This window comes from Aplidium turbinatum, chromosome 4 (assembly GCF_918807975.1).
Source record: "Aplidium turbinatum chromosome 4, kaAplTurb1.1, whole genome shotgun sequence".
NCBI lineage: Eukaryota > Metazoa > Chordata > Ascidiacea > Aplousobranchia > Polyclinidae > Aplidium > Aplidium turbinatum.
In genome coordinates this window covers 28,168,711-28,192,778 of record NC_137475.1, presented here as the reverse complement: position 1 = coordinate 28,192,778, position 24,068 = coordinate 28,168,711, and the positions used below count along the sequence as shown (strand labels likewise).

At 37.6% G+C, this 24,068-nt stretch overlaps 1 protein-coding gene across 2 annotated transcripts; it reads right to left on the bottom strand.

Moving 5' to 3' along the window:
- Window positions 1–11: 11 nt before the first annotated feature.
- LOC145768579 (calpain-5-like) lies at window positions 12–20,622 on the bottom strand. 2 transcript variants are annotated; one of them, XM_082580105.1, is made up of 15 exons: window positions 20,452–20,622; window positions 19,489–19,620; window positions 18,958–19,037; window positions 18,293–18,427; window positions 15,228–15,417; window positions 13,446–13,564; window positions 9,957–10,031; window positions 9,524–9,601; window positions 9,059–9,230; window positions 8,433–8,582; window positions 7,908–8,018; window positions 5,763–5,854; window positions 5,029–5,150; window positions 3,469–3,608; window positions 12–1,468 (listed from the first exon to the last, which is right to left on the bottom strand). In XM_082580105.1, the coding sequence occupies exons 1-15, from the start codon at window positions 20,620–20,622 to the stop codon at window positions 1,286–1,288; spliced, it is 1,950 nt and encodes a 649-aa protein (XP_082436231.1). In that variant the 3' UTR covers window positions 12–1,285. The 2 variants fall into 2 exon arrangements, with proteins under 2 accessions (XP_082436231.1, XP_082436232.1); XM_082580106.1 differs by having other exon boundaries at window positions 5,032–5,150.
- Between the last annotated feature and the right edge of the window lie 3,446 nt (window positions 20,623–24,068).

Here is a 24,068-nt window from a genome sequence, read left to right as displayed (position 1 = left end):
TACACATGATTTCTTATTTATTTAATCTTCAAAGTAAGGACACAAGTATAACAGACGATTGCAATTCAGGTACAACACTGAAATAATAACTACAATGAAACTTAAATTTGACACATTTAGTATCTCCAAGTAACGTTTTATAAACATAAGCAAATTGTAAGAAGCTTTTTAGACACTTGTCTGTTTCAAAAGCAAATTTTACTTAAAACATGACGGTTTCTGGAAGCAATACTTAAGAGAAAAATAGGACAGCCTAAAATGGGCAGCGCGTTGAGTGAACAAGGACACACGGGGCTCTAGATCGAATTGTATCTGGCATTGTTAACTGTATCTGGCATTGTATACTGTCATGGTTGAATTTCTGTTTGTAACTTTTTTAGTCTTAAATTTGTTAATTTTAGTGCTAATTTAAATTGAGACTTGTTCTGTTTCCTTATGCAAAAACTATGCTCTAAAACTACAGAGTAGTCATGATCTCAATCATTCAGTCAACTTAAAAATTTCTCGGACAATTAGTTTCATTTGATTATGAGGTACCCTATTTCGGCGAAGAGGAAGAGGTGTTTCGCTTATCCCTCCAGCTGGAATGAAGTAAACATATACAAAGGTTGCCATTTTGACGAGTCCACTCGATGTCAGGTGCAAACATGCCCACTAACAAAAGTGTTTAGCGTCTACCATTAACTTTTTTTTTCAGCCACCCAATTTGCAAATCCAAACTTCATCATCTGTAAACTGAACAAAACTATTCCGATTAAAAAAATTAGGTAGCCTACAGTAACATAGCCATTGAGAGACGACAATGAAAAATATATTTAAATAATTGTTGCCCAGCTTAGTAAACAGCAAGTATACAAACCAGTCATTCAGACTGAAGATCGATCAACAAAGAGAATAAACGAAACAATGCGCATGGACAACAGTGCAATATTATGAAGTTACAAGGCAAGATCAAGGGTTGGTAGCGTAGTCATTGACACATTGGAAGGAAAAAAAATGCAACTGCAAATGAGATGGAAAAGGTCTTTAAACATTCGCATCTCTCCAGAAACACAATGATTGGAAAAAATGCAACACTTTCTATCGTATACATTACACGCTGTTGCAACATTTTCAAGTTGCTTTAAGGCAAAATTGGTCATATTGCACAGTCAATCGGTCATAGAAAGATAAATCTGTGCGATAAAAGTCGTAAACATTTGAAACATAATAAAAAATGCGATAATTTTAGAGCGCTCTAATGTCTTGAAACTACAAATCTGGAATACACAATTGCAACTCCACTTTACAACGCATTGATGTTTTCGGAAGAAGTAATATCGACAAATAAAGTTCCAGGATACCGTTTATCAGATAGCTTTCCCCGGCCAAACAAAGGAATTTCCACCGATGTGGCTGTGTCGTCCACACTGGCCATTGTCGAGCCTTGCCCAATGAACGTGTCGCAAATCAGTCCATTGAAATGAACCTACCATTAAAAATAACCATTCAACCACTCGCTTGTGTGTAAAAGTTTGCGTTTAAATCATCACTGAAGCATGTTGTCATGTTGATAGTAGTTAACATTTATGATAAGTAGTGAGTTTATTGTTCAAACCTGGGGTACACGCACCACTAAGAGGTGCGAGACCTGTTCCCAGGGGGTGTGTGGATGCTGAGTCATTAAGGTTAGCATAGGCGCCGACTTTTCAAAAAACCTTGGGGGGCGAGAAAGGTGATGACGTCATAAACATAACGCTATTTTACTCAATTAAAATAGTATTTGATTAAGCTTAGTGTTTTGTTTATATTGACACCTAGGTCGCAAACCGAATTTATTAGAACCGCTGCTTGAAACGATTAGTTTTACGCATGCAGTACGCCTAGTGGTAAAATTTTGATATTGTTAGCTCAGAATTAGAACAATTGGAAAACAAGCCGATTCATTTCCTTTTCGTGCGAGTGAATAACAACGATCAAGACAGTGAAGGTATCGAAATAAAACGCAAAAAATCATGTTCTCAAGCACAGTGGAAACCTGCTATCAGTTTTATTAACCTCGTTTTGCTAATTACTTACTTTCAAAGCGTTAACAATGGCGAAGTGTTTTCTCTTCTGTTTTTTATCGAAAGTTTTTATAGCCTTTTATCAAATACCGTGTATACTGGAGTAGGCTATAGGTCGAGATGTTCGCAAGTGATTTTCACCTCAAAAAGACAGGTTCAACTTATACACGGGAAAAGCTCGGCAGTTTTCAAAATGAACACATTTTTGCTGCGGAAAAATTATTGCCGACGTAGATTACAGAGTGTGTAATGGCGTCGGTCAAACTAAAGTTTTGAATACGTTTATTTGCACTGAGAGAGAGAGAGAGAGAGAGAGAGAGGGAGAGAGAGAGAGAGAAAGAGAGAGGGAGAAACCTTTTATTTTGTCTGTTGCGACAATAGTACGGTACAATTATACACAATACGAACAAAATAGTACCATAGCTATATAAATACCACAACAGACAGGAACTTAATGATTTCCTGTCAATTTTAAACTTTATGCACTTGTTGAGCAATATGCAAAGCTCACGAGACAAAACAGCAGAAAGAGGTTTTGCGTGTAGGATATAATCGTTTTAATTACGGTACGTAACATTCCATGATCGTTGAAGTCGATGTCAAACCTTAGCGGCCGCATAAAACAATGATGTCAGGTTAGCTAGGTGATAATAGCGGTAAGAGACGTCATTAATGCAAGCAATATCTGCCACCAAGACCATTTAAACACCTTTTCTTTTATCCGTTTTCGATTTAATTCTCACACATTGCGAACAAAACAATGCGTTCTGTTGAATCATAATTGATCTCACAGCGGGGAAGACCTCGTTGAAAATAGCGCGTCTAATTTAGCTGGTTTACTATTGCAGTGAATAGTTAGGCTTATGTGATTATTTCAGCAGCGTAAGTTACTCTACCATCTACTTTGAAATTTCCATACCGTATGAGAAAGCCATGCGATCAACTGCTGTTTTGCGAGCCAGAGCAACGTAGACTATTTTTCGCTGTCGGCATTCTTTAAGTCCGTTTAACTTTAAATGATCTAAGTTTCTTTCGCGAAGTGTTTCATCTTTGAAACACCATTTGTAATAACCATTTTTGGTGCCCTTCAACTATAAATTTACGGGGGGCGCCGCCCCCCGGTCCCTCCGGAAGTCGGCGCGTATGAAGGTTAGTTATAAAATGATGTAAGAAGCTATGCTTGTTTACAGGGCTTTAACAAACATTCTAAATCGTCGATGACTACTTCTTTTCGACCATTCTAGAAGGGGGTACAAGAATATCCCACAACCCGACTTACTACAAGTGAGATCTTTCTGGGACAGGCACTCCGGGCTCAACATAGTTCTACTAATTTGCCTGATGGTGAACACCTACCGTATGGGTTAAAACATCACAGCGGTGAAGCCATTAAAAAGGTTGCACAATAACCGTCAACACTTACACAAAAAGTCACAAGAGTGACGTCAGGTTTTTTGCGGTAGAAGATAGCCCGGCAATCAAATTCCGGATCTCTGTTCTTTGGGAAGATTCTTGATCGAATGACTTGCCCTTCGCATGCGATCACCACGTATGTATTGCCGGCTGCACATTGCACAACGTATGACAATTAAAGTTTGCAATATTGTTTGACGTCGATCAACCATTAGCCTATACAACAACTAATGAAATAAATTAAAAACAAAATATTTCGCTAATAAAGGGGTCATATCTTGAAAGCAGCAATAATGTGAACGTCTCAGATATAGCAGATGGTTGAACATCGCACAAGTGGTTGGAAGGCCATACTAATTATTATAGAAGTAAGAAAGTTAATCACGTCTTTGTGAACTCTCACTGGGTGACGATGTATTATTGCAATAAAAATGCGCATATACTACGTGAAAGAACACGTTGATAAAGTTAAACGAAAGCATACTGGATGACACAGCTGGACGGTTTGATAGGTTCGCTCATTCATCATCCCTTTTTGAAAATCAAAGTTTTACCAAACTTGCAGTAAACCCTTGCTTCTTTGAAAGAAAAGCCTTTCACGTAACTAAATATATAAGCTACCATTGCCGTTATTTTTCCCATACATTTTATGTCAAATCTTCAGGTAAATGCTTTTATGTAGAAAGTGAATTGAACTTTACACCCGACCCAGTTGTTTCCTGTTTCAAAACGGTATGGTAAGATTTAAAGCACGGTAGTAAAAAAAGTAATTGAAACAAAACGGAAGCAAGCTCCAACGTTACCGATGCTCGCTTGAAGTCACCGGGACTATGAATCAACTTATTCATCAGCCACCACAAACGTCAAACACTGTGTTTGATTGTTCGCAGGTGGTTCTTATTGCCTCAGGGAGGTGACGGTCAAAGGGTCTTTGGCTACCAGTAACAAACTCTTTGGCCAGAATAGTTCAAATAAAAATGACCGCAAACATACACGAAATTTGAAACTTAACCTAACAGATTGGGGACCATACTTAGACTCTGTTACTGTAATGTATATCACGTTGTAGCGCACAGCTCGGAAACTTCAGTCCAGTTATAACAGATATAGTTGAACAACTCAACCAACACCAAAACAAAAATTGATGAATCATTGTAAGATTTTCAGCCTCGACTTTGCAGCACTGATCATTCAAGCACAAATTATTCAGGTCAAATCTACAGATAAATTTAAGATTTTGACCATCATCATCAACCAGTTTTAGTTTGGTACAACCTGTTTGCGAAAAACAACGTCTAATAAAAGCATTTCATAAAACAGTGATAAATGCATAGGTTTCCTGCACCTACAACATTCGTCATTGTCTTTTGGGAAGCCAATTAGAACAAGTTACTGTTTTACACCACCACCACCACCTCGTTACACCTCCAAAAAGCCAGCTGGTAATCGCCGCTATAATAATTTATCTTCACAAAGCAGCGTTTGACGTTCGTTGGAATTCAACTTTTGCTAAGGACTTTATATGATGAAAAAAAACATGATTCACAGAATATTTTCAGGAAGAACTTACAACCACTCCCATTCAATTTGATGCAGTTTCTTCCTTGAGATACTCGGATTCTGGTCACAAGCTGGGGATAGCCAATACAGAAGGCCCAGCACGACCTCATTGGGTAGTCGAAATCTAGTTCACTGTCAATGAAACACATGTAAGTTGGAGGGGTTTGCGGTAGAACATTAATATCAAGTGGAAAGTTGACCAGAAGATGATTCAGAGAAATTAAAAAAAAGACAGAAAAGCCCTACGCCAGCTGTCTGTTCACACTGTGGTGTAATGAGTAACCAATAACCATACAGTTTCGCAAAGTATCCTGTTTCAAGCATTAAAATGCAAACATTTAAAACGCTTACCCACTGCTTGTATATTTCATCTGAGCGCAATTAAAAAAAAAAATTTCCAAACAAGTGCAACGTGATAAAATAAAATTAATGACGACTAAACAGTAACTGGCAATTAAAAAACTGAAAAACCTTAAAGTTGCTTGGCCGATTACCAACGGAGCATGCGTCTGTGTTCTTGATGAAGAATGCAGACGGAACAGGAAGAGCACACATAAATGCAGTTTCCAAGAGAGATCGGCAAAGCATGACAACATACTGCACAACAACTAACTAAAAAGAAAAACCATCCTGTAATCTACCCAGCAACATAGCTAAATCACTTGCAACTATGCCTCTTGTTCGAAGTTAAAGAGAACAGTAAATATATAACAACAGTAACAACCTGAAACTGACATGGCTTACCTGAACGAGAAGGTGGTTTGGCCATATATTCGCAACAAGAACTCAACGCCAGTTCTCGGCTCGAAAGTCGTAGGAATGATGACATAGCGACCCTGATAATATACGTGTCACCTCATTGATCACTTCCCTGACAGCAAATCAACCGTTTTTTACATTGATTTAACGTCTGCACACGTACGTTAAATCAATGTAAAAAAGAACGTTAGATTTGCTGTCTGAATTAGAGTATAAAAGATATAGACAGACAATCGATAACAACTTAATAACATTGAATTGCATAATTCAAAATTAATATAGAAATGAAATAGATACATAATTTCAAACGTTTTCGGCAAAACTTTCTGCCCTCTTCAGGAAAATATCTTAATTCATCTAAACAAAACAATTATTCGTGAAATGTTAATAATAAATGACTGAAATTCAATAAAACTGCACTGACAGATTGCTACCACCTTTTGTGTTTGTTCGTCAGTTGTTGCTTGTACGCAGGTCAGTGCAGTTTTATTGAATTTCAGTCATTTATTATTAACATTTCACGAATAATTGTTTTGTTTAGATAAATAATTAAGATATTTTCCTGAAGAGGGCAGAAAGTTTTGCCGAAAACGTTTGAAATTATGTATCTATTTCATTTCTGTATTAATTTTGAATTATGCAATTCAATGTTATTAAGCTGTTATCGATTGTCTGTCTATGGTTTTTAAAAAGTACCTCTCTACCAAAGCTATAGTATGAAAGATTGTTTCAAAGTTGCTTCAACGCTTGAAAACGAACAATGGCCTGTCATCAGACTAGTTGTTTTATAGACCAATTCAACGTCTGCAGAGCTGCAGAGACATTACATATTATTTTCCGCAGAGATTGCATCAATGTAAAAAAGAACTGATTTGCTGACTTCCTAATCGTTTGATTGCTCACGCCACTGCAGACGCATCATCAGGAAATAACCAATTGCTTGGCTTGAAACAGTCATTCAAAACATTCATGAATTATAAAACTTGTATTGTAAAACAATTAAAACGGTTGTGAGAAGTGTTACAATACAAGTTACGCCTTATATATTTTGACTGTACTCCAACGAAGTATTAAATGTAGCGGAATAAAAATATTAAATTCAATCCAGATTGAAATCCAAGTCTCATATAAACACTGCAAATTTTTTTACTAGCTAATTACTAGTGCTGGTAGTGGCAATTGCACTGCCGTAGACCTATCTAGGCCATTATGTACTATAGTAGCGTAAGGCATGTCATGTTGTGGCTTCCCGTTGTCATTCGCTTGCACGAAGCCTTTTACTTCATGGAATATTTTTGTAAACTGTGGTGTTAATGGAGCGCGGTGTCATTATCACCATTACGTTGTTCCTGTTTGCTACAACAACATTATCGAATCAATCAATTTTGAACTCACACCGTATAAGCGACCTAAGTGAGCGTTTTCTATGACAGCATTCTAATTGAAAGCAATCACTGACCGCTACCAGCGCATAATCAGTAGTTTCAAGAAATTTCGTGTCGTATAAAGAAGTGAAGTGAACTGTCGCATTATAGTTAACTTCACAGTTCAAAGTTATCGATATACAATCATATACATGTTTTTGTTCAGTCTTGGTTCAGTAAGCAATACTACGGCATTTTTAGCGATTATTTTCGGTGGCTCCGGGCAACAACAAACAGCGGACTACATTCTTGTGAGCCCCAGCAGCCAGCATACCACCCAGTGCAAGAAGTGGGATCCTTACAGAAACATTGTCGCAGAAGAATTTGTCAATTTTCGTGGCAAATGAATAACTTTAGTCTCAGGCTCCACGGGGAACAGATGATGGATTAAATATTGTTTTGTAGAAGCAAATTAACTACGAAAAATAAACAGGGCATTTTGAAAGATTGAAGCAAAGACTGCAACCACAACTGAACGGTTTAACCTCTAAAATCAAGGAAGCAGCCGACGGGCGGAAAGCCACGTAACAGGATAGAAGGCGACACGCGGCTAGAGCCCACAAACACGCGAGATTAAAAATTGAACGAGCTTTTCGTACAATATACCATACAACCTTTGCATGGTATTGTTACGAAACAAACGCGAAGCACCGTTCTGTGTCAATGGACAAGGATAAGGAACACTGATGATCATTGCTTTTGTTACCTGCGGTAAGCGGGTTTGCAAGAGAGATGTTCTGCTGGCGAAGTGCGGAGTGATTACAACCAGGTCGTCGTCAAAAAATCGATGTATTCTATACAAGCGATTCCCTTCGACCTTCAAAATATTTGTCTAACCTGTTAAATTGAGTTTCTAAATGAATAAGGAATGTGCGAGATACATGTAGAATGTAGATAATGGCTACAAGATCAAATAAAGTGATTTTAGAACTAGCCATATTAAATCGAAGCATAAACTTGTAGAAAATTTATAAACAAAACATATGAATAACTAAATTTGTATTTCCTACAAACATTTACTACATAATGTAAATAAAAAACATTGAATTGTTTATTTATTGTTTGTATATTTGTTTACATTGCCATGTTTTTATGTTTTTAAAACTAGCTTGGTGAACTGGTTTGCATTTATTTTCATTTTCTAGCCAGCAAATCAATCGATATCAGTGCTGTATTAATAATGGCATTCCGTGACACATTCAACTATTGTGCTTACAGTCAAAAAGGTTACCTTGAGCAGATGTATTCCTATTCTGTGAGGAGGAGAAGGTTCCATGGATCTGTAGCTTCTTTCTTCCTTCTGTTGCAATTGGATCATAATACATCCCCGTGATCCATCATGTATGTTGAACCGGTACTGCGGGTTTTCCGTAAACGAATCCTTTGCGAATACCGAGGTTTGTTTAAGGTTTTAGGAGTGACAAAACGCCCCGACAACGGTCATTTTATTGTGAAGCAAGCTTTCTAACAACGATCAAAATACAGACTCAACGCTTTTGTACATTACACAGGTACAACTTACATGTAATCGTTGCAAGAATATTTCTCGGACTAAAAAATCCTTTTCAATGCTTGACTCTGTTATTTTGCGCACTCATACATTCAATAACTTTCGACATTGACTATTCCAAAGGGTTAAAATATCTTACGCAGTAAGTTAAAAAGAACCTCCTGGCTGCGTCTTGGAGCAAGATCCTAAGGACTTAGAACATGCTTGAAGGTAGACACAGATCGATTCCCTCGTGTTACCCTTCTCTAATCTTAAAACCATCTCCAGCAGACATAACATCACATGTCATGAAACAAATAAAATAACAAATTGTAACTACGTGTTAGTCACTGAAACAAGCTTTTTACTTTTGATAGTTCCAACGATCCCCCTGCTGTGTTAACACCGGGGTCTTCGCTGTGCTTCCACCGGCCACGAATCCACGATTCCCGCCACTCATTACCCATCATCCCACCAATTGGCACTATTCGGCACATCCATATGTCGGTAAAGTTGGCACAAAAATTGTTGAAAGACATCCTTCAAAACCATGTTTGATGAAAATTAAAGAAGACGAAGTTTGTTGAACTCAGCATTGCATTACAACATAAACTAATAAAAATGTAACGTAAAATAAACTTACAAGTCTCACAACTTACAGTAAACCAGTGTTAATCTTTGCTATATATGCATATTGCATAATGCCTTAATGTTACATACATTACAGAAGTGTAACTTTTTCAATTAGTTGAAGTAGTGCTTTGAACCACAGTTATGCATGTGAAATTTGTCATCTGCTCAGCCGCATCTTTGCCATTACCAACACAACTTACCAGAACTCGCCGTCCACCAAAGTTGTCAAGCCCATTCTGTTCTTCTCAGGATCGCTGATGCTTTTCCATTCTTCGGAGCTGGAAGGTTACAAACAACACATTTTAAAACTAAGAAAATCGTAGAAGAAGATTATCGTCAACATTAGCAGGTGTCAAACCTTTAAAAAATAAGCTTCATGTTACATAAATACAAAATAAATTACACTCATACAAGTCAACTATTTGATAATACGGTAGATTTGCAAATACAATATCAGTCCAGAAAATGATTATTCAAAAAATATCCATTACAGTAATCTGGAAAATATGCTAAGCAAGTCTCCATGGACCTAAGTCTAATAGTGAAATGCTACAAACGGGAAATCTTTGGAACAGTAATTTTACTTTAGGCTACGAAGAGAAAATTCAGAAATGTCGCACACAATGTAAACACCTGGTGCTCCAAGGGCCGATCCAGTCTATAGATCCAGTGGGGTCGTGGATTTTGATAAGCGCTTCCTTGCCGGATCTGTTGCAACAACATCATGGTTGTTAAATATATAGCATTGAAAAAGTTCTTAAAGATGTCAGCATACATACAACAACGCTAACACAACGTTGATAATCAGGCGACCGTAAGAGCCCCATGTCTATGGCATGAAGCATCAGCTGCACTGTGAAGTGTGAATGCACTGAGCTGCACTATCTACCAGCAGTCCTGCAGGAAAATAAACTGAAAAAAGCAATAACTTACAATGACACACTGTGTAACGCATATATGATGTAGGCCAGAGGTCGGCAACCTGCGGCTCCGGAGCCACATGCGGCTCTTTCAGCCCTCTGCTCTGGCTCCCGTGACTTTAAACACTGCGAGCTTGGGCAATACAAAAATTTTTTGTTGTAACTTAATAACTGCTCTAGGCTATAGTTTAAACTAGTTTTGTTGAAAATTATGACTTACAAATCCGTTTAATATGTTTTTTTTTCACCAAGATTTAATGCTTTTATCTTGCTAAGGAAAAAACCATTTAGGACTGTTAGGAATAATGGCGGCTCCTCACGGCTTACAATGCATGTATTGTATGCGGACAGATTCTGATTTGCCCGCCCCGTCTGTGAAACGTTAAAGAGCATATTGTTACGTGATTTAACGCACAATTAATGTTAGCATTATCTTATACCTGGCAGTGTCACAGTGCAGTTTGTAGTAGCCTGTAGTATTTTGTAAGCAGTTAAAAGTGTCAGATACCGTACCTACTCTTTGTTAAATATGTAAATCGCCATTAGTTATTAATCAGTAACTTTGGCAAATTTGCCAAATTATTGCCAGTATACCAGCGTTATCTTTACTAGTAAGCCTAGTTTCCGTAGTCTAGAGCAGGAGCAAATATCGCATTAGCTGGTGAAATAAATGATTATTTGAAAATGTATGTTTTTACCCAATACTGTGCCCGTAGGTAGCCTACTAAAAAGGGTTGTGTTTAATAGTCAGGCTTTGTTTGTTGAAATTCTAGAATATTCGCATGTACAAAGCAAAAATTGAAAGAAATTCTACATGAAGTGTAGGCTATAATTACCTTTGGTTTTAGTGGCCAACTCGACAGTTACATGTTATGGCTCCGAATATGTCTTAATTTGAAGAAACTTGGGAACATTGGCTCTTTTAATGCTAAAGGTTGCCGACCTCTGATGTAGGCACTGTCACTAAAAGCCAGGTGTTTTGAAAATTAAAAAAAAAAAAACATAAAACAATTCCTCAACATGAAAAAAAAGAAATCGAAGCTTTAGCAAGAAGGAAAACTTAGTCAGACAAGGAAATCTACGTTTCACACAAAGCTGGGTCGCCTGATAATTTTTCTGGTTTGATAGTTGTTTGTTTTTGAAAGTAAACCTTGGAACCTAATAAAATCATTATTTCTAAAATATAGACAGACAATGCAGCAAAAGTATTCTAACAAAGCTACATTTACCAACATTCAAAGTTATCTACATTTTTAAGTACCTTTGCTATGCTAACGTGTATTGTTTCCGCTATGATGGTCAGAAACAAAAACAACTGAACTGATGTGACCAAATTTTCTTTGTCAATTTACCATATTTCATTCGTCATTTTATCAGTTACTAAACATTTAAATTTCGCACATGAATCGCAGAGAGAAAATCTGAAAACTTCAAAAAGCAGATTTCTAGCAAGCACCTTGTGGTTAACAGCTGGTTTAAAAACAAACACAGCAGCATTGTTACTAGGGGTGGTTTGACCGACTAAGCTGCAATCTACTCTAAAATTGAAATTGGAGTTCCAAGTTTCAAGTAGGTAGTTGTGAAGTGAATCAAACACAAGTAAATCATTTGCGACAGTGCACGAAATATAAAATCCCTTGGCAAAGTGTGTGAACGTGGTTAAAGCAAGGCCACTAAAACAGTGTTTATTTTCGCTGATGCGCACCGCCCCGGATGTTGATCACAAAATATTTTTGCTGCACACGGAAGTCTGATGGTTATCACGGGACCGTGTTCTGAAGCGGCTGGTTTGCGAAGAAACCTGTCTTTTTCAAGCAGCAGAAGTTTGTGATATTGGCTAAAAAGTTTAGGTACGGCAGAAGCAACAAATCATATCCATTCAAGCCTTTCAAAGAAAAACATCCAAAAGGTTCTAAATCAATTTACTTTTGGGTTTCGCCATATAGAATAATTTCAAAGTTAGTGATTAAAAAAATCGATTCCAGAAACGATACCTTTGATTTGTGAGACTTGATTTAGTGCCATGAAAACAAAGCATCAAAACTGGTTAGACGTTGAATCTGACATGAGGCTGTAGTTAAATGAAGTGACACTCTCATCAAACTTGCACAGCTTTCTCGTTAATGCGTAACTTGACTTGAAAAAGATACTCTTCAAAAATTACTGATTCGAATAGCATGTAATTTTAGCGCGATAAAAGATTTCAGTGCACACCTTGTCAACATAAGCTTGAATCGCAATATTTCACTTGTGTTTTTAAACGGGTGGCTTGAACAAAGGTAGGAAGCAAGTGGTGTGGCATTGCACTGACTTCATTTCCCGTGTCTCGCTAGTCATCACAATTTTGTTTTAAAAAAAAAAATAGAGCAAGTAATATCTACCAATCAGCGATGTAGACGTCACCATGTGGATACTTGTTCGATATGTTTCTGGGCTATGTCGTCCGTATGTCAAGTAGGCAGATTAAGTGGCAGTGGGTGAATGGCTCGACACCCGATTGTTGAAATGACAGAGAACACGATTAGCGCCGATCGCTACTGTATACTCAGGGCCGGATTTAGCTGATGGGGGGCCCGGGCCACTTTTAGATCGGGGGGCCCCACTTGCAAAAAAAATGTTTGCGCCTACGGCGCGTAATAACCATCTTTACGTATACAGTAGCATCAGTCCAGTACTGCACAGCATTTTGCAGAAACTTTAAAGGTCAAAAGGAATAAAATAACATAAAATCACATTTTTTCCACATAGGGGGCCCTTCAAAAGTCGGGGGGGCCGGGGCAACTGCCCCTCTGCCCCCCCTAAATTCGGGCCTGTGTATACTGTAACTATAGCACTGGTAAGCGATAAGATTCATCAATCGTTGCTCTAACGTCTAACTAGAGTTTGGTTACAGGATGTCAATCTTTGAGGAAGAAAATGTAATAAACCAAATGATAGATTGACAGACATTAAAACATAAACTCGGATACACCGCGCAAATTGTGCATGCACGTTGCACAATGCCTATCTATCATCAAAGAATGGTGACCTCTTGTATGTATATTGTATAGGCCACCGCGACAGTGCATCAAAGTATGTTACACCATGGCTAAACCAACGTAAAACAAGGTTTGACAAATGCGGGTTATCATTTTATTACCTTCCAAGGCGAATCCACTACAAAATGCAAATAACAAATTTATCAACAAACCGTGCGTCTTACTTAAAACGACGAAGCATTCCGGAGGAGAGATTAACTTCCTTCACTTCGCTGATAGAATAATAGCGGCCAAGCTTTAATCCAAGAAATGTTTCGTTCCCTGCAGGATTTTCTTCATCCGACTGTAGAAAGCAATACAAGGAAGGTCTGCAATCTGCTGCTTGCATGATGTGGTACATCACATGTGCTGTACAATTGCACATATAAAAGATGCTCTTTCCAAAGATACCGTACTGTAAGTGACTCAAAAAAAACGATCATATCACCAATGAGCGTTCAAATCCTTGCACGCGATTTCGTTCAATAAATTCCATAAATCTAGAACCACTCATTCTTTCTGAAAATACCGCGCGTAGTGCTCATACTAATATAGTATTAAAATATGTAAAACGAACGCATAAAAGATTGACAATTGCGGGTTACAATTTCATAGCATTCTAGGGCATATCAACCACAATGCAACTAACTAATCGCAGGTAGTTTTGTCACGAGCGTCACCACTTGACGTCGACCGTGTAGCAGACGACGTAAAATTCGTTGATATTTGGCTCTCCAACAAACAAAGCACATTCTTGCTTTGTGTGGTCTCGTCAGCTGGTTCCAACAGCTAAGATGTGATCAAACGTTTACCTATGCAATGAGCAGTACATCAGACGAAATAAAAGTATTACGTCAGGTAACCCATGCTGAAAAACAAAACTAACAGCATACCTATTAATCCTACCGGCAATCACTCCAAGCTACCTACATTTCTACAATCTACAAAATCTTAGGCCAACGCATCAGGCTTCATAGTATACATGTTTCAAACCATATAATTATTTACACTAAAATACGGTAGAAATCAGAGTTTGAGAAGTCGGAGGGATTTTGGCGTATGTAAGGTTATGCAAGGCGTGTGTAAGAAGCGTGATGTTTTATAGAAGTGAATGCTGTGCGATGAAGAGCATAAATATAAGCCGAATGCAAACGACACAAATGAAGATGGTTCGTACGATGTGTGGCAAGACACTTCTGGACAAAATTAAAAATGACGTCTTCAGAAACTGGACTGATGTTGAGGATACTAAAGAGTACTTTCGTGGACATCGTCTGAGATGAGTTGGACCTTGAACAAATGGATGAGAACAATTTGACAAAGCGGGTTTGGAACAAGGTAGTGACAGAAAAATGAAAAAAAAGGAAGACCAAAGAGAAAACATGGGAAGACACTGCAAAGGATGACCTGACAAAAAAAAATGTAAATTTAAGGTTGGAGAGTAAAAGGACAAAACCAAAAAAATGGCAACACTGAAGTCGAAGTCGGTTAGTTATAAATCGAGGGGGCAGAATCGTATATTTTGCGCTCGACTTCAAAGCCCTGGTAGAAATACAAATTGACATCGGTAACCAGAAAACTTTTTTTCTTCAATAAAATTAAATTCTGTGATTGCAGAACTATACGATATAACTAAATACTCTATATAATAGTATTACAATGAAATAATTAGCTTAAACAAGACTAGACTTCGCCTGTTGGACAGGGGTCAAGGTTTGAATTTAGTAGCCGGAAAGAAAGCAAGCAGGGCTTGGTTCCCTGCTGAAGCGTTTAGTCGCCAGTCAGAAAACCAGTCCTTGTTTACATCTGCAAAAGTCCAACGTCCACCAAGCAAATGTTTGCAAATGTTGAATCAATGTAAAAAAGAACCATTTTTCCAGCAGGTGACTATTGGAAACATAAATTACAAGTAATAATCTAACGACAGGAGTGCCGTGCAGCTGTGTTAAAGTATATCAGGTACATACACTTATCCAGCAGGTCAGTATCATTCTTCCGAATCGTGAAGAGTCGGATAATTCTTTAAAGAGTCTTTCTCTCGCAGTATTGTCGGCCGCCGCTGGAGCTAAGGGAATGTCTTGCAACAAAGAACCAGTCATGTCTTGGATAATGCTGCCAGAATTCATATTGCAAACAGCATCATAGCATCCAATTAACCTGCAAAAAATATAATACATTATTGCAACTTTAGTGTATCGTCCTTACTGTGTATTAAATACAGACTCATCTTACACTTGAGCAGAAATTGTTGAAAGTCAAGCTGCTTCACCTTTGTAAAATTATATTTCAGTTTGAAACGGAATTTAACAATCGGTAACTGTAACTTAAAAACCACAATACTGTACAGTGTACAAAATATTAATAAACATTTTACAAGAAAACATTATTCATGACCTCGTCCAGCTACATTACCGTACTTAAACAACCAAGTAATTAGTTCCACAACACGTTCTGAAGAGTTGATTGGTGGTACAAAACTTAAAGATTTGAGCTACTATTAGCCCCCTTATACTTGCAACAACACATTTTGTAAAATCACATTGTCAAAGACGACTAAGGACTACAATTATACGGAATGGCCCGTTTCGGTGAGTCCGATCCCTTAACGGGAGATTTTTTCAATTTTTTTTTTTAATTATCGGGTACCGTAGCAGGCCTCGAAATTCACGGCGGACATGTCCGCCGTCACAGCATGTGATGTCCGCGGGAAGTACCCTCTAGATCGGTCATATTTGTCCGCCGAGAAATATCGCAGAAACTGGCGATACAAATCGTCATTGCATAGCACGAACAACTGTTGCAAGAATATAATTTGCGCTGGGAATGCGAAATTATCGCATTCCAAGCGCGCATCTAGACAAAGTTAATACTGTATCTCTTACCTTCCATTCAAGCAGAAAAACTTTCGAATTTTACGTTGCTTCAACGATTGATGACATTGAATCAGCGTAACAGAGGTGAATTCTTAGCTAAGAATTGATGGGAGTACCGGTACTTCTACACTAATCACGCGCAACTTAGTTCAAGTCTTATGTCACAATGTCTGGCTTTGATCTCCGAGTAATATTGATAAGGCAAGGTTGGTTACAAAGTTAGATTATAAGAGTATAATATAGGCTACTACAGCAAGATGCCGCAAAACTTAAGTTTTGGTATTACAGTAAGAAAGAAGAGGCCCAGGGAAATTTCTGAAAGTGAGAATAAGGGCGATGAACCTACTACTAGGAATTTTAGTGGTGATAGACGCATATATTAAAGGAACAACGAATGTCAGGATTAGCTCTGTCAAAGATCACAACACATCGTTTACCCCAAGCCATCAATTTCCGGTCATCAAGGCCATCGACAATATGAGTGACAAAAAAAAATCAAATTAAGAGATTGTTTGAAATCGCATATTTTATCGCTAAAAAAGAGCTCGCATTTACGCTTTTCCCTCAACTAGCCGGTCTGGAGAAAAGGCACGAAATAGATCTCGGTATCACGTATCTTAACGACAAGCAGTGATCTCGTGGAGATTGGCGCACGTCTTTGAAGATCGATGTTATTGAAGCTCTCATCATGCGCATATGTTTGAATGACCTTGACTGCGCTGATTATAACCCCGAGCCTGCCGTGGTCTCGTGGAATACTGATACTATTTTGGAAAGGCGACCGCATCACGGAGAGGGGAAAAAATAATTGTGCTTTTTCTAATGTTTTCTTTATTCTTTTCGTCACTTTCGCTCACATGACACGCAAAAATAAACCTAAAGAAAAAAGCCTATTGAAACTTTGCACATCAGAAAATAGTAGCGTTACGCGTTAGTGTAGAAGTTTTCCGACTCGTGCCCAGAACATTGTGACGCAAGAAGCCACACGACCTCGTTCGGTGGAAGTTAATCAGTTATGCGGCGGATTATTTTTTTATTATTTATTTGCATCAGACACAAAAAGTCCGTAGAATTTAAATTTTTAACAATCATCATATTATCATCATCATCATATTTAGTAGCTACACGGCGTCAAGCGCACGTCGTTGGTTCGATGAAAGCTTTTCAGAGTGACTTCGCTGAAATTTTAAAAAGCTTAAACCGTAGCTATGGTTCTCAAATGGCGAAGACTTATTTAGGCGAAGACTTAATGGCGAAGACTTCGCCATAATTAAATGGCGAAGACTTAAGATAAAGGGATTAAGCATGACGATCGACGTTAAAACTGGTGTGTCCGCCGTAAGACTTAATTTGTCAGCCGAGATAGCTGCTCAGACCGGACACGTTTGTCCGCCGTCAACAAAAACGAATTTCGAGGCCTGCCGTAGCGTAATTATCATTGCCGTTTTAGGGTTAAGGGTTTGGGGTTAGAGGTTAGGAGCTTACCGAATCGGACTCACCGAATAGTAGCAGACCCACAATTATAAGCATGTATTGTATACTGTAGTGTAACCACTATTTGTACGCTCAATCATTGTTTTATAAAAACAATGCCACCACAGTAGATGCAGCAGTGCAATATTTCCTGTTGACACGCACATCGACCCGCCAAATCACAACAAAGCATCGAAACTTTTCCTGGCCAACACCATAAAAAAAGCTTTAGTTTTTTATACTGTATGTAAACAAAGCGCTAATTGTGAAATAGCTGTTCTAGAATGTTTGTTTTGCACTAAAATTAAAATGCAAGGAGGTGTTTTGTTATCAGTCAACACATCATCACATTTAAAAATTTAGAGTTTAAAACCTACGCTACTTGTGCCAGCTTAGACTTTCAGTTTTATTGAATCAATATCAAGTTTGTGCAATCAAAAGTTGGAAGTAGATAGGGAGTGATTACAATGACAAGGCAGCCAATTACAACTAATGCATATTTTACGATTACAAATATGTATCATAGTTAAAATTTCAAAGTATATAAATGATTAATTAATTATAATCAATTACTCGATTGATCAACCATTAATTGCTTATCTATTTTGCAGTTTGGTATTCACAATTACATAAACTTTGAATAGTACCGGTAATCAAAATTACGGAATCATTTTAAGAAAACTTACTTGGCATATGCTTTTTCCAAAAGTCCGCCCCAGAACACATCAAAACAACCAGATCTGACCCCATAAAGTTTTCCATTTACCGTAGGCAATTTGTCATCTACAATCACTTCATACCATGAACCCAATCGCCAAAATCTGCATTGAAATATCCGTGGTCAGAGAACATGAGAAATATAGGGTCAGCTCTAAGCACGCAAATGAACAATGCAAAACATGTTGAAGATCACAAAGACGTTTTAGAATTTTACTTATATCCAAACCACACATAAAAATACTGCAGTGTTTTTAAAGCATCATGGTAGTTACAAGATATACAAATCGTGCTTTGATGCAATATGATTTTCCGAATAGGACGATTTACTAAAAAACAGTTTGATATCAAAGGCTCCAACCTTGATTATGACAGCTCATAATGATTTGGCATTGTTGTATTTTTTGATTAAGAAATCTATAAAAATGATACTGGCATTTGATTTTTTCTTGCATTCACACATAAACAAGTATTCAAACATACTTTGGAAAACTATGTTTCTGTTATCTACATGATTACATCTATGGTATTATTTGCAAAACACAATTTTTCAATTAAATATCAAACATGTGACATTGCATTTCCGTACACAACAAGATCTGCTACAAATCTAGACACTAGTAAACTACAGCACCTGAAACGAAACATTCCACAATACTCTTCATTGTTTTCCTCTAATAATGTTTTTTCTTGGGAAAGTGCATCAGGTACTACCTGTTGTAAATTTACGTTTATTTTACGTATATATGTTTGTAGCGTTATGGTTTCTCTGCTCCGCGCGCTTTACGATGATTGTTTTCTCTAATCACGCCTCTTGGCTCACTCAATCTCAGCAAGCCAGTTTTCATAAAAGCCTTTCTTGCAGTGTTCAGTTGAAGGGACTTTCTGTTGCTTTATGTTCTGATTATGTGAGACTGACTTACTTTGTTCGTTATATATTTATGGCTTGTGTTTTGCAGATGTACTTCGATTCTTAGTTCATTAAAACCTATTAAATGGTCGTTTTACTACCTAAACAATCAATTTAAAAGCATAAAAAAGACCAAAGCCCCATACAATACCTACGAAACGAAATTCAAGAAATCGATAACCAGATTGCTTTTAACAGAACTTGCTCAATACAAATCATCAATACATCGCGTGGGCATATCGCACAAATACTTACCCTATTCCAAAAGTCTTGATGGTCAACCAATACGGAAGCAGCAGCTACAAACGATGATGATCCACGTTCACCATCACAGACATCGGAAAATGAAGAAGTTTCATTTATGAAATGTGGTTCAGCACAAATTTCCTGAAAAACTGAATGTCAGTAGTAGTCCCGACATATTAAGCCCACCTTGAGGCCTGGCGATTTTAGGCTTATTAAGCAAGGAACGATCCTCTGCCACTCCTATACATTCAGTAATTCCAGACCAGACCAAATTGGGCTTAATAAGCGGGTGGACCTATTAACTATGGGCTTAATAAGATATTGTAATAGGACCGCATCAAGCCCCTACTAAAATAAGGAACAAACAAGATAGAAGATCTCTCCTAACTATGTTTTTACCTGGGTGAACAGAATCAATAGTGTTGCCAGATAAAACAAAGAAATGGTGAACAAAAATAATGTGTAATCAGATGATTAAATTTGAATGGAAAATAATAATTTCTACAGTTTTAGTTTATCCCCAGGTTTTGTCCGTGTGGTGCCCATGAAGAAAAGTTCAAACAGTCAAAGTTCTGTGCAGGGCTTGCGCGGGTGTGCACACTGTGTACTGCGTAGTTGACAACATTAATATTATATATATAATACAAACATGCTACAAGAGGCAGTTTCAGAGTACACATCAAATATAGTGAATGTGCCCAGTACCGGTACTTGTAAAATATCATGGCTATACAAGTGGGTCAAAATTTTACTTTTCTCTTTCTCCAGTGGTGATCTAATCTTAGTTTGAAACTGTTTAGACTAGGTAATGCAGCAATAATCTCGAATAACTTATCCCATTCATTGACAACACGGTTTACCATACAACAAATAAAATTAAGCTTCTTTTTGTAAGTCAGTTTGGAAATATTGCTTCATACAATATATAGCGCACTAAAATTAATAAAACAATTACAACCAGCAGGAAATTACCTTCAGTCGCTTCCACTCAACAGTAACATGAGGACTGTCGAAGAAGATACTGTCATCACTTGGTGAAAAATAAACGTCTTCAAACAATTCTTTGTTTTCTAAACATGTACTACGTGTAGCTTGATAATGTTGAGACATAAAATACTGAAGGTTTTTTTGAAAATAATCCATCTTGTAAAAAAAAATTAAAATATAGATGTCTATTGTCTACATCTGTAAAATAATTAATGGTTAATACGTCCGCTTCTGAATCGGTATGCATGCAGGTGCAGGGTCACACCAAAACCTTTTTAAAAGTGGTACAGAATTTTGATTCTGCTTGGCACTCAGCAAAAGGAGTAGATTCAGGATAATTACCGGAATATACTTGGCTGCACCTGCAATGACACTGCCTAGTGTCTGCTTTGTAAAGTGCTGACGAGGGTTGCATATCTGTAATAGCTTGCACAGCAATATATAAAAACACACATATTATTATATTTTTAATAGCTATAAGCTATTAGCCGTATTTTTATTATTAATAATATTTTCAAGGTTGCTCGTAAAATCAGAAAAAAAAATCAAGATGTTGTGGGTAAAAAGTGTATCAAAGGAAACGATTGCAACATGGCTTTCTCTTTTATGATTGATAAGCATGAAAGTCGTCGAACGTATGCTTGAGCCAATTATCAGACAACAGGTGACTATTGACTCCATGCAGTTTGGCTTTATGCCAGGACATGGGACTACAAATGATATATTTATTCTGAGATTTCTTCTGCGACTTCAGGTAAAGTAGCCTACATCTAGAAGTGAAAATACCTGTACTTCACTTTTTTTGACCTGGAGAAAGCGTTTGATTGTGTGCCAAGAGAGGTGCTGTGGTGGGCAATGAGGCTGGTAGAGATTATAGTGAGATGATTGTAGAGTAGACCGAGACTCTGAGAGTTGAATTGAAGTTGTAGTTATTGAATTTGAGTAGATGAGAGTTGGTGCTATTATAAGTTGTGATCAAGATTAGAGTTGTATGAGAAGCTGTGAATGAAGTACGTTAAAGTCGATTATAAGAGTTACAGGAATACAGGCGTTGGAATCTATTGCTATTTCAAGAATTTTCATATATCATTGCTCACTACTAGAACTATTCGCCCATGTATTTGACTGCTTTTTTGTTGATATCCCATTAAACTACATCATTAATCTTTTCCAAGTACCTTTCCTGGTAAGAGTGAAAGAACCATGACAGGGGAAACTGCCCAAAAAGATGATAGAACATGTGTATTTAGGTCAAAGCCACCATTTCATAACTAGCCTACTCTTTTTTTAAATTCAAAAAAATCATTTTTACCACACCCTATTGTCATGTGGTAGAAGATTTCCATTGAAAATGAGAGGAAGAATTTATATTAGTTGCTCTGCAATGCTGTATGAAAGTGAGACATTGTGCTCACGAGAAAGCAAATTGGCGATTTTGACAAGAACTGAGAGATCGATGATGAGGGGCTGAGGGCAATGGTGTGGTGTGAAGCTGATGGACAAAAGAAATACTGAAGGGTTGAATGAGAATGTTGATAAGTTGGCAAAAGTGAATGGAGTGATGTAGCATGGGCATGTTTAGAGAAGGGAATAAGATGATGTTAAAACTGGACCACTACTACTACAGATATAACCACCGAGGCCCTTCCCTATTTCACTCAAACAAGACGTTTAACTTCAATACGCACTCAGCCACTCAGGCATGTATATACACAGGGCCACTATCAATTTGGACTCAAAAATAAGGACAACAAAAAACTATATTTTGAGTAGTTGTCAGGCATTGTGGAATATTATTAGACTTTGTCGGGTTTGTCAGGTACCGTATTGTCAGACATCATCAGGGGTTGTCAGGCATTTTTAAGCCCGCCCCGATAGCTCAGTTGGTTAGCGCGTCACTTCTGGAATAAAGAAACTTCAAGATCAAGCGGCGCTGGTTCGACTCTCGAGGTGTGCGCTTGAGCAATGCACATTAAGGATTGCTCTCCATTCAGCAGCATCTAATGATGGAATAATTCCCCGGCAACAATACTTCAACAATTGGAAACTTCACTCTGTCAATCTCGGTGACCGGGCCTACGTCAGTGATTCAAAGCCTCTACAAGTATGCGAAACTGTCAGGATTAAGCTCTGCAAGAAGCTTTCCCAGTCCCAGGATAAAGATTCAATCAATCAAGCATATTCAGGTATTGCCTGACAATTACTGAAAAGGTTAGACAATGCCTGCAAATATTTGAGAATGCCTGCCTGACCAAAAAGTGATAATGCTCGACAATGCCTAAAAATGTTAGACAATGCCTCATACTTATCACACTGCAATATGCAAGAAAGAATACAATCACTCAATCAGTATCATCTTTTATCTACTGTCGCTCTACAACAGCTAAGATCTTTTAGCGGAAAGGTTCACTTTTGAAATCAGATTTACGATGTTATCACATTGTTAGCCGATTTGTTCTCTCTGCATTATGCAAGAAAGGACACAATTTTTAGTTTTCAATTTATCTGACTCAAATGTTTGATCTCAGATCTACCAGGACCAGAGCAGAAACAACTGGGCCTGTCTTCCACTGATCTGATTGCAGCCTTCATAATAATAATATTGTTATGATTTTATTTAGGCAGTGGCTATTTGACCGGCGCCGGTCTTTGAATCTGAAACACTATTTGACCGGTCATGACGTCACTATATTATAGTATATAGACATTTTTTTATTTTTTTATTTCAAAGCAAAAGACGAGAAGAGTGCCTATATAAGTTCTAAATTCGACAGTTATGTTCAACTGATTCGGTGGCGCGTAGGATAAGTTTCCGGCTGGTGCTCCAGAGGGAATGAGTTCGATATTACACGGAAGCATTCTTTTACATTTATTTTTAATTTTTAACTAAATTTTGACCTGAATTGACTCAATCGTTAGGCCGCTGCATTTTTGTGGTTAATTTTTGTTTCGTCATAAGAGGATGTGACCGTGTTTGCCCAACGACGCATTACATTTTTGCGTCGTTCGGCAAACACGATCACATCCTCTTATGACGAATGGAAAATTATCCAGAGAAATTTTTAAGTTTAAGAAAATTAAAAAACTCTAACTTTATTACTCATACTTGAAAAGACATAAAAAATTGGGCTGTAGGCTACTCAAATTGACCACAAAAATGCAAAAGCCTAACGATTGAGTCACTTCGGGTCAAAATTTAGTTAAAAATGAAAAAAAAACTTATTCCCTCTGGAGCATCAGCCCGAGACGTACGGTATCCTACGCGCCACAGAATCAGTTGAACATAGGTTTTGAATTTAGAACTTATATAGGCACTCTTCTCGTCTTTTGCTTTGAAAGAAAAAAATGCCTATATAGTGACGTCATGACCAGCCAAATAGTGTTTCAGATTCAAAGACCGGCGCCGATCAAATAGCCACTGCCTTTTATTTATTGGCGCTCTACAGCACCTAAGGTCTTTTAGCAACAGGGCTCATTTTTAATTTTACACCAGGTTTACGATGTCATCACATTATTACTCGACTTATTCTCACTGCGTTATACAAGAAAGAACACAATCTGTACCATTTTTGAAGTCTTCGGTTTGAATGACTTGGAATCGA